Source organism: Scyliorhinus torazame, chromosome 6 (genome assembly GCF_047496885.1).
Source record: "Scyliorhinus torazame isolate Kashiwa2021f chromosome 6, sScyTor2.1, whole genome shotgun sequence".
NCBI lineage: Eukaryota > Metazoa > Chordata > Chondrichthyes > Carcharhiniformes > Scyliorhinidae > Scyliorhinus > Scyliorhinus torazame.
In genome coordinates this window covers 46,712,585-46,727,175 of record NC_092712.1, presented here as the reverse complement: position 1 = coordinate 46,727,175, position 14,591 = coordinate 46,712,585, and the positions used below count along the sequence as shown (strand labels likewise).

Genomic DNA, 14,591 nt, shown 5'->3' with positions numbered 1-14,591 from the left:
CTTGAAAGTTATTTAAAACCTAATCTTAATTTGCACCCTTAGTCACCTCCACTAATCACTTATGTTCAGATCTGACACTTAATAATGAAATTGCTTGGGATTCTTCAGATAATTGCTGAATGAATTGGTTCTACATTTAGAAATCCTGATCCAAGTTTACATTGGTCAAATCGCTCAAGCACGGATTAAAATTTGACAGTGAAGTTATTTGTATTTCATTCTCGTGATATAATGCTAGTGATTTTAGTGACAAAGTTCCAATGATGCCTAAATGTATTTCTTACATATATCGCTAGAGTGTGTATATATCGCCACAGTTTGCTGCTCCCAATGCAGTATCCTCTACATGGGGAAACTAAATGCAGACTGGATGACCGCTTTGTGGAAACATTTTGTTCAGTCCACAAGCGTAACCCCAACCTTTCTAATCCTTGCCATTTCAACTTGGCATCTTGCTTTCATGCTCACATGTCTGTCCTTGGCTGCTGCAATGATGCAGTGAAAGCCAACGCAAACTGGAGGAGCATGATCTCACCTCATCTTTCAGTTAGGCACGTTACAGCACTCTGGACTCAACATTGAGTTCAACAACTTTAGACTGTGACCTCTCTCTTCCTTTTTTTATATCCCAAACATATTTTGTTCCTATGCAAAACCCCCCAAAAAACAGGTCATCAGTCACTTGTTCTTATGTTTTGCTGCATCTTTGTTGCAATCGCTCCCAGGTCCCACTAATGGATCCGTTGTGCCATTCCCTTTTATATATAATCACATTTATCGCTCTCTTTAGTTCTGAAGAAGGGTCATGCAGACTCAAAACATTAGCTCTGGTTTCCTTATGGATGCTGCCAGACCTGCTGTGTTTTTCCAGCTTGCTTTGTTTTTCAGATTCCAGCGTCCGTAGCATTTTGCTCTTTTTCCTGATGTACATATTTATTTTGTCCTTTAAGTTTTCAGTGCACCTAATTTTTTATTTAACTATCGCTGTGCTGAAGTGTGAAGATTGTAGTTGATGTATTCAAATGGACATTTTCCTGTCAAGTGATGCTAATTCTGGCTCGTATTCACCCTTTGTTGAATTTTGTTTTCTCCATTTTGCAAAATGTCCTTCAGTGGAAGAGAATTTGCAGATCAGTGACATTCAGAATAAGCCATTTCAGGGTGTACTTGGGCACTTTTTTGGTAACATGTCTATGGGTTATCAAGATAGTCAGTTAATTTTTAATCATGTTTGGAATCGCTGACTTTCTTATTCATGGGATGTCGACATTGCTGGCTGGGCCAGCATTTATTGCCCATCCTTAACTTGCCCTTGAACTGACTAGCTTGGTAGGTCATTTCAGAGGACAGCTAAGAGTCAAACACATTGGTATGGGTCTGGAGTCACATGTTGGCCGGATCAGGTAAGATTAGTGAACAAGATGGTTTTTTACTTCAATCAACAATAGTTTTGTGGTCTTTATTAAACTTTTAAAATTCCAGATTTAAAAAAAATTAATTCAAATTACATCTGTCGGGATTCAAATCCAGATCTCCACAAAATTGCTCTAGGTCTCTGGCTTACTAGTCCAGTGACAATACCACTCTGCCATCGCCTCCCCTTGCTGAAGACAGCAAATTCAAGATGTATTGTTTCCTGGTTCAGTTCCGCCAGTGGAATTACGACCAATTATCAGTCGACCAAAATGGAAGAATGTTGTTTTATGAAGCTATGTATGACACTGAAGGACTTTGCACTAAAATGGGGAAAATAAAGTTCGACTATGGTACAATTTAATTTGCTGCTTTGCCCATTTTTCACTGGCAGCCTATGTTGCTTAGTCATTTTTCTAGAATAGTTGGCAAGTAGGCGTTAAAATCTAAGATACTGTGCCAGCCACTAATTCATGACAATCAGGGAAAATGCCCTGCAATATACATAGATCCATGTACATAGATCCCTGAAAGTTGCCACCCAGGTTGATAGGGTGGTGAAGAAGGCCTATGGAGTGTTGGCCTTTATTGGTAGAGGGATTGAGTTCCGGAGTCAGGAGGTCATGTTGCAGCTGTACAGAACTCTGGTACGGCCGCATTTGGAGTATTGCGTACAGTTCTGGTCACCGCATTATAGGAAGGACGTGGAGGCTTTGGAACGGGTGCAGAGGAGATTTACCAGGATGTTGCCTGGTATGGAGGGAAAATCTTATGAGGAAAGGCTGATGGACTTGAGGTTGTTTTCTTTGGAGAGAAGAAGGTTAAGAGGAGACTTAATAGAGGCATACAAAATGATCAGGGGGTTGGATAGGGTGGACAGTGAGAGCCTTCTCCCGCGGATGGAAATGGCTAGCACGAGGGGACATAGCCTTAAACTGAGGGGTAATAGATATAGGACAGAGGTCAGGGGTAGGTTCTTTACGCAAAGAGTAGTGAGGCCGTGGAATGCCCTACCTGCTACAGTAGTGAACTCGCCAACATTAAGGGCATTTAAAAGTTTATTGGATAAACATATGGATGATAATGGTATAGTGTAGGTTAGATGGCTTTTGTTTCGGTGCAACATCGTGGGCCGAAGGGCCTGTACTGCGCTGTATTGTTCTATGTTCTATATCCTCCAGGTATAAGAAGTAACAAAATGTACTGTGCAATGACACTCTGATTTTTAAAAAGGCTTTGTTTCTACTCCGGTGCTTTTACAACTCATTCAAACCAAAATAGACCTTTTGGTCTCTGTGCTGTTCTAAGTTTGTTTTGAGCAAAGTTGTTTTGACAGATTGATTTGCCACCAGGCACCCAATGTTAAAATAAATAGATTTTTAATAGATGAAACAGACAGAGTCTTATTACTTGAATTGACGGCCAAAATGGTAAGACAAATAAAAGCCTTCAATGATGTTAGTGCAGTACTCAAATTCTGCAATGACACACTAGATTCCTTTATTATTTTAAAAAAAGTTTCTCTTAGGGGCTCGTGGTGAAATCAGTTGCCGTCACAAGACCATACCCAGCAGATGTGACTGTTTATCATGTTCAAGTCTAAAATGCTCACAGGAGCATCTGAGCCTCTGACTGTAGTTTTTGTTTCAGCTTTGGTGCTGACATTCATGGCGTTTCCTTCACTACTGCAATGACTGACTCTTATTTCTTCACCTTCTTTAGAATGTCATCAGAGGACAAAAGTGTGGAGCCTTCTGATCTAGGACCGCCACCTCTTTCTGCCGCCATTGCGGCTGCTCCTGTTGGTAGCCCAGTAAGTAATGACAAACGACCACGGGGCCGACCTCGCAAAGATGGCACAACTCCTCTACAGAAGAAAAAGAAGTAAGTGAAATGTGAAAAATCAATAGCACCATTTGAATTAAAATGTCACCAACTTGCAGTAAACGTATACTGTGATGCTGAAGTGTTCTCCAAATGCTGCAAGTGATATTCTGGTCTCTGCTTGTGTACTTAATCTACTAGTATTCAAAGTTTACCTGTACCGTGGCCCATAATATTTTTTTGAACACTTTCTTCTTAATTGTACCTTACTGGTTCATGGAATGGAGTGGCTTGGCAGAGCAACAAATCCCAATTGGTCATACAGGTGTATCTTTAATGCTTCCAACATTTCACAATCATTCCTGGAAATAACTGCATACACCTCTCTGCCACTGCAAAACATTTCCCTGAGGCACTTTTGTTCAGTATTTTAGCTAGTTTTGTGTTGTGTGGGCCTTGGATTTCATTTGGCACACTATTCTAATTTGTTTTTATGGGGGTAAGGTGGAGAGTCTTATTTGTTATCAGGTGATCACAGAAAATGATAGCTGAAGGACAGAAAGGCTATTCAGTAGATGACCTCATACGAGGGAGAAAATTCATATTACAAACTTCCATCTGGTTGTGTCTCTCTTTCTCCTTTACTCTCAAGTTATGCAATTTGTTGTATTCATTGCAGTATATTTTATCATTGTCTCTAGGTTTATTTGCTATAGTACAATATAAAGAGGCATCATATTTATATGGAGCTGGTTTAGCATAGTGGGCGAAACAGCTGGCTTGAAATGCAGAACAAGGCCAGCAGCGCAGGTTCAATTCCCGTACGGGTCTCCCCAAATAGGCGGTGGAATGTGGTGACTAGAGACTTAATTGAAGCCAACGTGTGACAATAAGCTATTATCATTATTATTAATAAAGCAATTTGTGCTATGCTAGCTACTTGCATGATATTCAGTTTATTTCCAAGTTGCTCGAGCTATGCCATCACCAGTGATTTACATGTAATCATTAATTTCACAGCTGCCATAATATTGTACCAAGGCAACTTGTAAAACGTCACTAACATCGTAACATTGGGATGCAGTGATATTGTCGCTGGACTAGTAATCCGGAGACCCAGGTTAATGCTCTGGAAACCTGGGTTTGAAGTTAAACCCGATAAAATATCGAGAATTAAATGTCTAATGACTACTGAAACCATTGTTGGTTGTCATAAAAACCCAATTGGTTCACGATAGTAACATTTAAGGGGCATCTTGACAAATACATGAATAGGATGGGAATAGAGGGATAGGGGCAGCACGGTAGCATTGTGGATAGCACAATTGCTTCACAGCTCCAGGGTCCCAGGTTCGATTCTGGCTTGGGTCACTGTCTGTGCGGAGTCTGCACATCCTCCCCGTGTGTGCGTGGGTTTCCTCCGGGTGCTCCGGTTTCCTCCCACAGTCCAAAGATGTGCAGGTTAGGTGGATTGGCCATGATAAATTGCCCTTAGTGTCCAAAATTGCACTTAGTGTTGGGTGGGGTTACTGGGTTATGGGGATAGGGGGGAGGTGTTGCCCTTGGGTAGGGTGCTCTTTCCAAGAGCCGGTGCAGACTCGATGGGCCGAATGGCCTCCTTCTGCACTGTAAATTCTATGAAATTCTATGAGAGGGATACGGACCCCGGAAGTGTAGACTATTTTAGTTTAGACTGGCAGCATGTTCGGTGCAGGCTTGGAGAGCCGAAGGGCCTGTTCCTGTGCTGTACTTTTCTTTGTTCTTTGTTCTAAAGTCATTTAGGGAAGGAAACCTGCAGTTTTTATCTGGCCTGGCCTACACGTGACTCCAGATCCACAGAAATGTGGTTGACTTTAAATGTCCCCTGAATTGGCCTAGCAAGCCGCTCAGCTGTATGCAACCGCTAAAAGGAAACAAAAAGGAATGAAACCAGAAGGATGACCTAGGCACCGGAAATAACCCAGCCCTGTCGACTCTCCAAAGTCCTCCTTACTGGGTACTTGTGCCAAAATTGGAAGAGCTGTCTCACAGACAAGTCCTATTTTACAGATAATGTCCTAGACCTCACTATCACCATTCCTGGGTATGTCCTGTCCCACTGGCACAGTGGTATAGAGTAAGGAGGGAGTTGTCCTGGGAGTCCTCAACATCTACTCTGGAACCCATGGAAGTATCAAGACACTAGGTCAAATATGGACAAGGAAACACTATGCTGATTACCACATACCATTCACCCCATACCTGGCGAATCATGCTGAACACCATTTTGAGGAGACACTGAGGGTGGCAAGGGAGCAGAATACACATTGGGTGGGAGTACATCCATCACCAAGAGTAGCTCAGTAGTATCATCACAGACAGAGCTGTCAGGGTCCTAAAGAACATAGCTGCTAGACTGGGACTGCTTCAGTTGGCGAGAGAACTAGCAAGAGGAAAAAACACACACTACTTCATCCTCACCAACCTTCCTGCTGCAGATAATAATTGTCACAAGTAGGCTTACATTAACACTGCAATGAAGTTCTGTAAAAATCCCCTAGTTGCCACACTCTGGCGCCTGTTCGGGTACACTGTGGGAGAATTCAGAATATCCAATTCATCTAACAGCACGTCTTTCGGGACTTCTGGGAGGAAACCCATGCAGACGGGGAGAACGTGCAAACTCCGCACAGACAGTGATCCAAGCCGGGAAACAAACCTGGGATCCTGGCGCTGTGGAGCAACAGTGCTAACCACTGTGCTACCGTGCCGTCCAGATGCATCTGTCCATGGCAATATGGATGGGGGTGCCCACCACATAGTCCTTGGCGACACTGTCCCATTTTCACATTGAGGTTACCCTGCATTGTGTTGTGTGGCACCACCACTGCCCTAAATGGGGTAGACTTGGAACAGATCTAGCAATTTAAGACTGGGAATCAATGACCTGCTGTGGCCATCAACAGCAGCAGAATTGTACTCTACCACAATCTGGAACCTCATGGTCCGGCATATCCCCAACTCTGCCATTAACACCAAGCCAGGGAATCAACCCTGGTTCAACGAACAGTGCAGGAGGGTATGCTTGGAGCATATCAGGCATGCCTAGAAATGACGTGTCAACCTGGTGAAGCTGCAACACAGGACTACTGGAGTGGGGAGGGGGGGAAAACAGCATATGCATAATAAGAGCTAAGCAATTCTACAATTAACGGATCAGATCTAAACTCATCCAGCCGTGAATAACGGTGGACAATTAAACAACTCACTGGAGGTGGAGGCTCCATAAATATCTCCATCCTCAATGATGGAGGAGCCCTGCACATCTGTTCAAAAGATGAGGCTGAAGCATTTGCAACAATCCTCAACCAGAAATGCTGAGTGGATGTTCCATCTCTGCCTCCTCCAGACATCACAGCATCACAGATGTCACAGCCCTAATGAGTTAATGGGAATCGGGAGGAAAGCCCTCTGCTTGTTGCAGTCATACCTGGCACAAAGGACGATGGCTGTGGTGATTGGAGGTCAATTGAATCACCTCCAGGACATCACTGCAGGAGTTCATCAGGGTAGTGTCCTAGGCCCAACCATCTTCAGCTGCTTCATCAGTGACTTTCCTTCTATCAACGTTGAGCATCACTTGCGACTCCTCAGATACTGAAGCAGTCCGTGATCAAATGCAGCAAGACCGAGACAATATCTTGGTTCGGGCTGACAAGTGACAAGTAACATGAGCACCCCACAAGTGCCAGGCAATGACCAACCCAATAAGAGAGGATCTAACCATCACCACATGAAATTGCCATTGCTGAATCACCCATTATCAACATTCTGAAACTGAACTTGACGAGCCATATAAATACTATGGCTGCCAGAGTAGGTCAAACGCTAGGAATCCTGCAGTCAGAAACTCTCCTGATTCCCCAAAGTCTGCCACACTCTTCAAGGCACAAGTCAGGAGTGTAATGGAATACTCACCACTTGCCTGGATGAGTGCAGCTCAACATCATTCAGAACAAAACAGTCTGCTTGATTGTCAGCTCTTTACAAACATAGAACAATACAGCGCAGTACAGGCCCTTCGGCCCACGATGTTGCACCAAAACAAAAGCCATCTAACCTGCACTATGCCATTATCATCCATATGTTTATCCAATAAACTTTTAAATGCCCTCAATGTTGGCGAGTTCACTACTGTAGCTGGTAGGGCATTCCACGGCCTCACTACTCTTAGCGTAAAGAACCCACCTCTGTCCTATATCTATTACCCCTCAGTTTAAAGTTATGTCCCCTCGTGCCAGCCATTTCCATCCGCGGGAGAAGGCTCTCACTGTCCACCCTATCCAACCCCCTGATCGTTTTGTATGCCTCTATTAAGTCTCCTCTTAACCTTCTTCTCTCCAACGAAAACAACCTCAAGTCCATCAGCCTTTCCTCATAAGATTTTCCCTCCATACCAGGCAACATCCTGGTAAATCTCCTCTGCACCCGCTCCAAAGCCTCCACGTCCTTCCAATAATGCGGTGACCAGAACTGTACGCAATACTCCAAATGCGGCTGTACCAGAGTTCTGTACAGCTGCAACATGACCTCCCGACTCCAGAACTCAATCCCTCTACCAATAAAGGCCAACACTCCATAGGCCTTCTTCACAACCCTATCAACCTGGGTGGCAACTTTCAGGGATCTATGTACATGGACACCTAGATCCCTCTGCTCATCCACACTTACAAGAACTTTACCATTAGCCAAATATTCCGCATTCCTGTTATTCCTTCCAAAGTGAATCACCTCACACTTCTCTACATTAAACTCCATTTGCCACCTCTCAGCCCAGCTCTGCAGCTTATCTATATCCCTCTGTAACCTGCTACATCCTTCCACACTATCGACAACACCACCGACTTTAGTATTGTCTGCAAATTTACTCACCCACCCTTCTACGCCTTCCTCTAGGTCATTGATAAAAATCCTTCAGGACCCGCGACAACGCAGAATCGCCGAGCAGAAACTTGTAGCCAAGTTCCGCACACATGAGTGCGGCCTCAACCGGGACCTGGGATTCATGTCACATTACATTCATCCCCCACCATCTGGCCTGCGAAATCCTACCAACTGTCCTGGCTTGAGACAATTCACACCCTTTAACCTGGGGTTACCCCATCTCTGGATCTGTAAAGATTTAATCACCTGCTAATGCTCGCATTCCTAGCATTGTTTGGCATCTTTGAATTTGTCTATATATGTGTTTCTGGAACAGACCTCTTCATTCACCTGAGGAAGGAGCAGCGCTCCAAAAGCTAGTGACATCGAAACAAACCTGTTGGACTTTAACCTGGTGTTGTAAGACTTCGTACTGTGCTCACCCCAGTCCAACGCCGGCATCTCCACATCATTGATAAAAATGACAAACAGCAACGGCCCCAGAACAGATCCTTGTGGTACTCCACTTGTGACTGTACTCCATTCTGAACATTTCCCATCAACCACCACCCTCTGTCTTCTTTCAGCTAGCCAATTTCTGATCCACATCTCTAAATCACCCTCAATCCCCAGCCTCCGTATTTTCTGCAATAGCCTACCGTGGGGAACCTTATCAAACGCTTTGCTGAAATCCATATACACCACATCAACTGCTCTACCCTCATCTACCTGTTCAGTCACCTTCTCAAAGAACTCAATAAGGTTTGTGAGGCATGACCTACCCTTCACAAAGGCATGCTGACTATCCCTGATCATATTATTCCTATCTAGATGATTATAAATCTTGTCTCTTATAATCCCCTCCAAGACTTTACCCACTACAGACATGAGGCTCACCGGTCTATAGTTGCCGGGGTTGTCTCTGCTCCCCTTTTTGAACAAAGGGACCACATTTGCTGTCCTCCAGTCCTCTGGCACTATTCCTGTAGCCAATGATGACATAAAAATCAAAGCCAAAGGTCCAGCAATCTCTCCCCTGGCCTCCCAGAGAATCCTAGGATAAATCCCATCCGGCCCCGGGGACTTATCTATTTTCAGCCTGTCCAGAATTGCCAACACCTCTTCCCTACGTACCTCAATGCCATCTATTCTATTAGCCTGGGGCTCAGCATTCTCCTCCACAACATTATCTTTTTCCTGAGTGAATACTGACGAAAAATATTCATTTAGTATCTCGCCTATCTCTTCAGACTCCACACACAATTTCCTATCCCTGTCCTTGACTGGTCCTACTCTTTCCCTAGTCATTCGCTTATTCCTGACATACCTATAGAAAGCTTTTGGGTTTTCCTTGATCCTTCCTGCCAAATACTTTTCATGTCCCCTCCTTGCTCGTCTTAGCTCTCTCTTTAGATCCTTCCTCGCTACCTTGTAACAATCCATCGCCCCAACTGAAACTTCACACCTCATCTTCACATAGGCCTCCTTCTTCCTCTTAACAAGAGATTCCACTTCCTTGGTAAACCACGGTTCCCTCGCTCGACGCCTTCCTCCCTGCCTGACCGGTACATACTTATCAAGAACACGCAGTAGCTGATCCTTGAACAAGCCCCACTTATCCAGTGTGCCCAACACTTGCAGCCTACTTCTCCACCTTATCCCCCCCCAAGTCACGTCTATTGGCATCATAATTGCCCTTCCCCCAGCTATAACTCTTGCCCTGCGGTGTATACTTATCCCTTTCCATCATTAACGTAAACGTCACCGAATTGTGGTCACTGTCCCCAAAGTGCTCTCCTACCTCCATATCCAACACCTGGCCTGGTTCATTACCCAAAACCAAATCCAACGTGGCCTCGCCTCTTGTTGGCCTGTCAACATATTGTTTCAGGAAACCCTCCTGCACACACTGTACAAAAAACGACCCATCTATTGTACTCGAACTATATCTTTTCCAGTCAATATTTGGAAAGTTAAAGTCTCCCATAATAACTACCCTGTTACTTTCGCTCTTATCCAGAATCATCTTCGCCATCCTTTCCTCTACATCCCTAGAACTATTAGGAGGCCTATAAAAAACTCCCAACAGGGTGACCTCTCCTTTCCTGTTTCTAACTTCAGCCCATACTACCTCGGAAGAAGAGTCCCCATCTAGCATCCTCTCCGCCACCATAATACTGCTCTTGACTAGCAGCGCCACACCTCCCCCTCTTTTGCCTCCTTCTCTGAGCTTACTAAAACACCTAAACCCCGGAACCTGCAACATCCATTCCTGTCCCTGCTCTATCCATGTCTCCGAAATGGCCACAACATCGAAGTCCCAGGTACCAACCCATGCTGCCAGTTCCCCTACCTTGTTTCGTATACTCCTGGCATTGAAGTAGACACACTTCAAACCACCTACCTGAACACTGGCCCCCTCCTGCGACATCAAATCTGTGCTCCTGACCTCTATACTCTCATTCTCCCTTACCCTAAAACTACAATCCAGTTTCCCATGCCCCTGCTGCATTAGTTTAAACCCCCCCAAAGAGCACTAACAAATCTCCCCCCCAGGATATTTGTGCCCCTCAGGTTCAGATGTAGACCATCCTGTCTGTAGAGGTCCCACCTTCCCCAGAAAGAGCCCCAGTTATCCAGAAATCTGAATCCCTCCCGCCTGCACCATCCCTGTAGCCACGTGTTTAAATGCTCTCTCTCCCTATTCCTCATCTCACTATCACGTGGCACGGGCAACAACCCAGAGATAACAACTCTGTTTGTTCTAGTTCTGAGCTTCCATCCTAGCTCCCTGAAAGCCTGCCTGACATCCTTGTCCCCTTTCCTACTTATGTCGTTAGTGCCAATGTGGACCACGACTTGGGGCTGCTCCCCCTCCCCCCTAAGGACCCGGAAAACACGATCCGAGACATCACGTACCCTTGCACCTGGGAGGCAACATACCAAACGTGAGTCTCTCACGCTCCCACAAAATCTCCTATCTGTGCCCCTGACTATCGAGTCCCCAATTACTAATGCTCTGCTCCTCTTCCCCCCTTCCCTTCTGAGCAACAGGGACAGACTCCGTGCCAGAGGCCCGTGTCCCATGGCTTACCCCTGGTAAGTCCCCCCCCCCACAAGTATCCAAAGCGGTATACTTGTTTCTCAGGGGAACGGCCGCAGGGGATCCCTGCACTGACTGCTTTTTCCCAGTCCCTCTTACAGTTACCCACCTTTCTCCAATCTTTGGTGTAACTAATTCCCTGAAGCTGCTATCTAAGACCCCTTCTGCCTCCCGAATGATCCGAAGTTCTTACAACTCCAGTTCCCTAACTCGGTCTTGGAGGAGCTGGAGATGGCAGCACTTCCTGCAGGTAAAATCAGCAGGGACACTAACTGCATCCCTCACCTCAAACATCCTGCAGGAGGAACATTGCACTCCCTTCCCTGCCATTCCTCTAACTTTCTACCAAGATCTGGCTAACAACTAAATTAAATTTTTTATAAAAAATAATAATAATATAATAAAATATGGTACTTACCTCAGACCAATGGGTTTTATTATTAGGTTAGAGGAGGAGGGCGGGTGGGAGACACTACACGTGTAGTGTCTCGGGTTTCCTCTCCACCAGAATTTATTGGTGAGGGTCTTCCCAGACGTCCGCGGGTCGACTTCCTGTTCCCGCCTAAAACACTAATTTAATTTTTTTTTAAAAATTCTCCGCTCCTGCTGAAATTGACTAACCAGCCAGCTCCACTCTCGCCGAAATCGACTGGCCTGCCCCTGCAAAGACAAGTGCTTTTAAAGGACAAACATTCAATCCCTTCACCGCTAACGAACAGTGGGAGCCGCGTGTATCATCTACAAGATGCACTACAGGAACTCACCAAGCCTTCTTGACAGCACCTTCCAAACTCATGACCACTACCATTTAGATGAACAAGAACAGAAGTTAGCTGGGAACACAACCTCCGAGAGGATCCCCTCACCATCCTGATTTGGAAATATATTACCTTTCCTTCACTGTTGCTAGGTCGAAATACTGGAATTCCCTCTCCAACAGCACTGTGGGCGTATTACACCTTGGGGACTGCAGTGGTTCAAGAAGGTAGCTCACACCACCTTTATGGCTAAAGGTAGACAAATCTCCTGGCCCTGATGGAATGCATCCCAGGGTACTAAAAGAGATGGCTAGGGAAATTGCAAATGCACTTGTGATAATTTACCAAAATTCACTAGACTCTGGGGTGGTCGCAGCGGATTGGAAATGAGCAAACATGACACCACTGTTTAAAAAAGGAGGTAGGCACAAAGCGGGTAATTATAGGCTAGTTAACTTAACTTCAGTAGTAGGGAAGATGCTGGAATCTATCATCAAGGAAGAAATAGCGAGGCATCTGGATGAAAATTGTCCCATTGGACAGACGCAGCATGGGTTCATAAAGGGCAGGTTGTGCCTAACTAATTTAGTGGAATTTTTGGAGGACGTTACCAGTGCGGTAGACAACGGAGAGCCAATGGATGTGGATTATCTGGATTTCCAGAAAGCTTTTGACAAGGTGCCACACAAAAGGTTGCTGCATAAGATAAGGATGCATGGCGTTAAGGGTAAAGTAGCAGCATGGATTGATAGAGGATTGGTTAATAATAGAAAGCAAAGAGTGGGGATTAATGGGTGTTTCTCTGGTTGGCAATCAGTAGCTATAGTGGTGTCCCTCAGGGATCAGTGTTGGGCCCACAACTGTTCACAACTTACATAGATGATTTGGAGTTGGGGACCAAGTGCAATGTGTCCAAGTTTGTAGACGACACTAAGATGAGTGGTAAAGCAAAAAGTGCAGAGGATACTGGAAGTATGCAGAGGGATTTGGATTGTTTAAGTGAATGGGCTAGGGTCTGGCAGATGGAATACAATGTTGACAAATGTGAGGTTATCCATTTTGGTAGGAATAACAGCAAAAGGGATTATTTAAATGATAAGATATTAAAACATGCTGCTGTGCAGAGGGATCTGGGCGTCCTCGTGCATGAGTCGCGAAAAGTTGGTTTAAAGGTGCAACGGATGATTAAGGCGGTGAATGGAGTTTAAGACTAGGGAGATTATGCTGCAATTGTATAAGGTGTTAGTGAGGCCACACCTGGAGTATTGTGTTCAGTTTTGGTCTCCTTACCTGAGAAAGGACGTACTGGCACTGGAGGGTGTGCAGAGGAGATTCACTAGGTTAATCCCAGAGCTGAAGGGGTTGGATTACGAGGAGAGGTTGAGAAGACTGGGACTGTACTCATTGGAATTTAGAAGGATGCGGGGGGGGGATCTTATAGAAACGAATAAAATTATGAAGGGAATAGATAGGATAGATGCGGGCAGGTTGTTTCCACTGGCGGGTGAAAGCAGAACTAGGGGGCATAGCCTCAAAATAAGGGGAAGTAGATTTAGGAGATCTTAGGAGGAACTTCTTCACCCAAAGGGTTGTGAATCTATTGAATTCCTTGCCCAGTGAAGCAGTTGTGGCTCCTTCATTAAATGTTTTTAAGATAAAGATAGTTTTTTGAAGAATAAAGGGATTAAGGGTTATGGTGTTCGGGCCGGAAAGTGGAGCTGAGTCCAAAAAAGATCAACCATGATCTCATTGAATGGCGGAGCAGGCTCGAGGGGCTTGATGGCCTACTCCTGCTCCTAGTTCTTATATTCTTAGATGGTGAATATATGCCACCCCAAAACGCTGGTTGATCAGAGGCTACCAATCAACATTAATGCATGGTTTTCAACAGTGTAATTGGCAATCCTTTTCTTTTTCCCTTCTGCTTCAAAAACTCATTGGTTGTAGAATTCTGGGTGAGATGATCTAACTCACACCTAGAGTGTTCCTGGTTAATGTGGTTTATTGCCATACTTATAATGCAGTTTCCATGGAGTATTGAAATATAAACAAATACTCAGCAGGCCTGGGCAGCATCTGTGGAGAGAGAAACACAAGAGTTAACATTTCCGGCTAATTACTCTTTTTCTATCCAACATTGTACAACTAATTAAAAATCCGAATTGATTTAAAAGGTTTGAGTTAAGCAAAGTGGGACGTTAGTGCAAAAATTAATTGAATTGTATGACAGTTGATTTGTGCCTTAATGAGACTTTTGTGTAGTTGTTTACATGTAAACATATTTACATGTAATTTTTTAATGAAAGCACATTGTACCTCAAATTAATTTCTTTGTACACAATAAAGTGAATCAAAAATAATTGAGCCGTTTTGCACTAGAGAAGTCTCTTTGTGAATCTTGGATCTTTCACACTTGTGGTTGGCTTTTTCTTTAATAGAGAACTAATTTGTTCTAAACCTACATATAGTGTAAACATTATCCATGTTGCAGGTCCAATCATTGACTGCTCAGTCTCCAACTGGGATGGCCTCTGGTAGTATCTGTTCCTAGATTTTTGGGATCTTCATTGTTGCAGATGTATTTTCCAATT

General features: G+C 44.6%; 1 protein-coding gene across 7 annotated transcripts in view; it reads left to right on the top strand.

Annotated features, from left to right (window-relative positions):
* kmt2ca (lysine (K)-specific methyltransferase 2Ca) overlaps positions 1–14,591 on the top strand; it is a 684,766-nt gene that overhangs the window by 102,376 nt on the left and 567,799 nt on the right. For all 7 annotated transcript variants that reach the window (XM_072508182.1, XM_072508181.1, XM_072508179.1 and 4 more), the window contains exon 2: positions 3,136–3,297. In XM_072508182.1, coding sequence (XP_072364283.1) covers positions 3,137–3,297 — 161 coding nt within the window. In that variant the 5' untranslated portion in view covers position 3,136. The remainder of the gene's footprint in view (positions 1–3,135; positions 3,298–14,591) is intronic.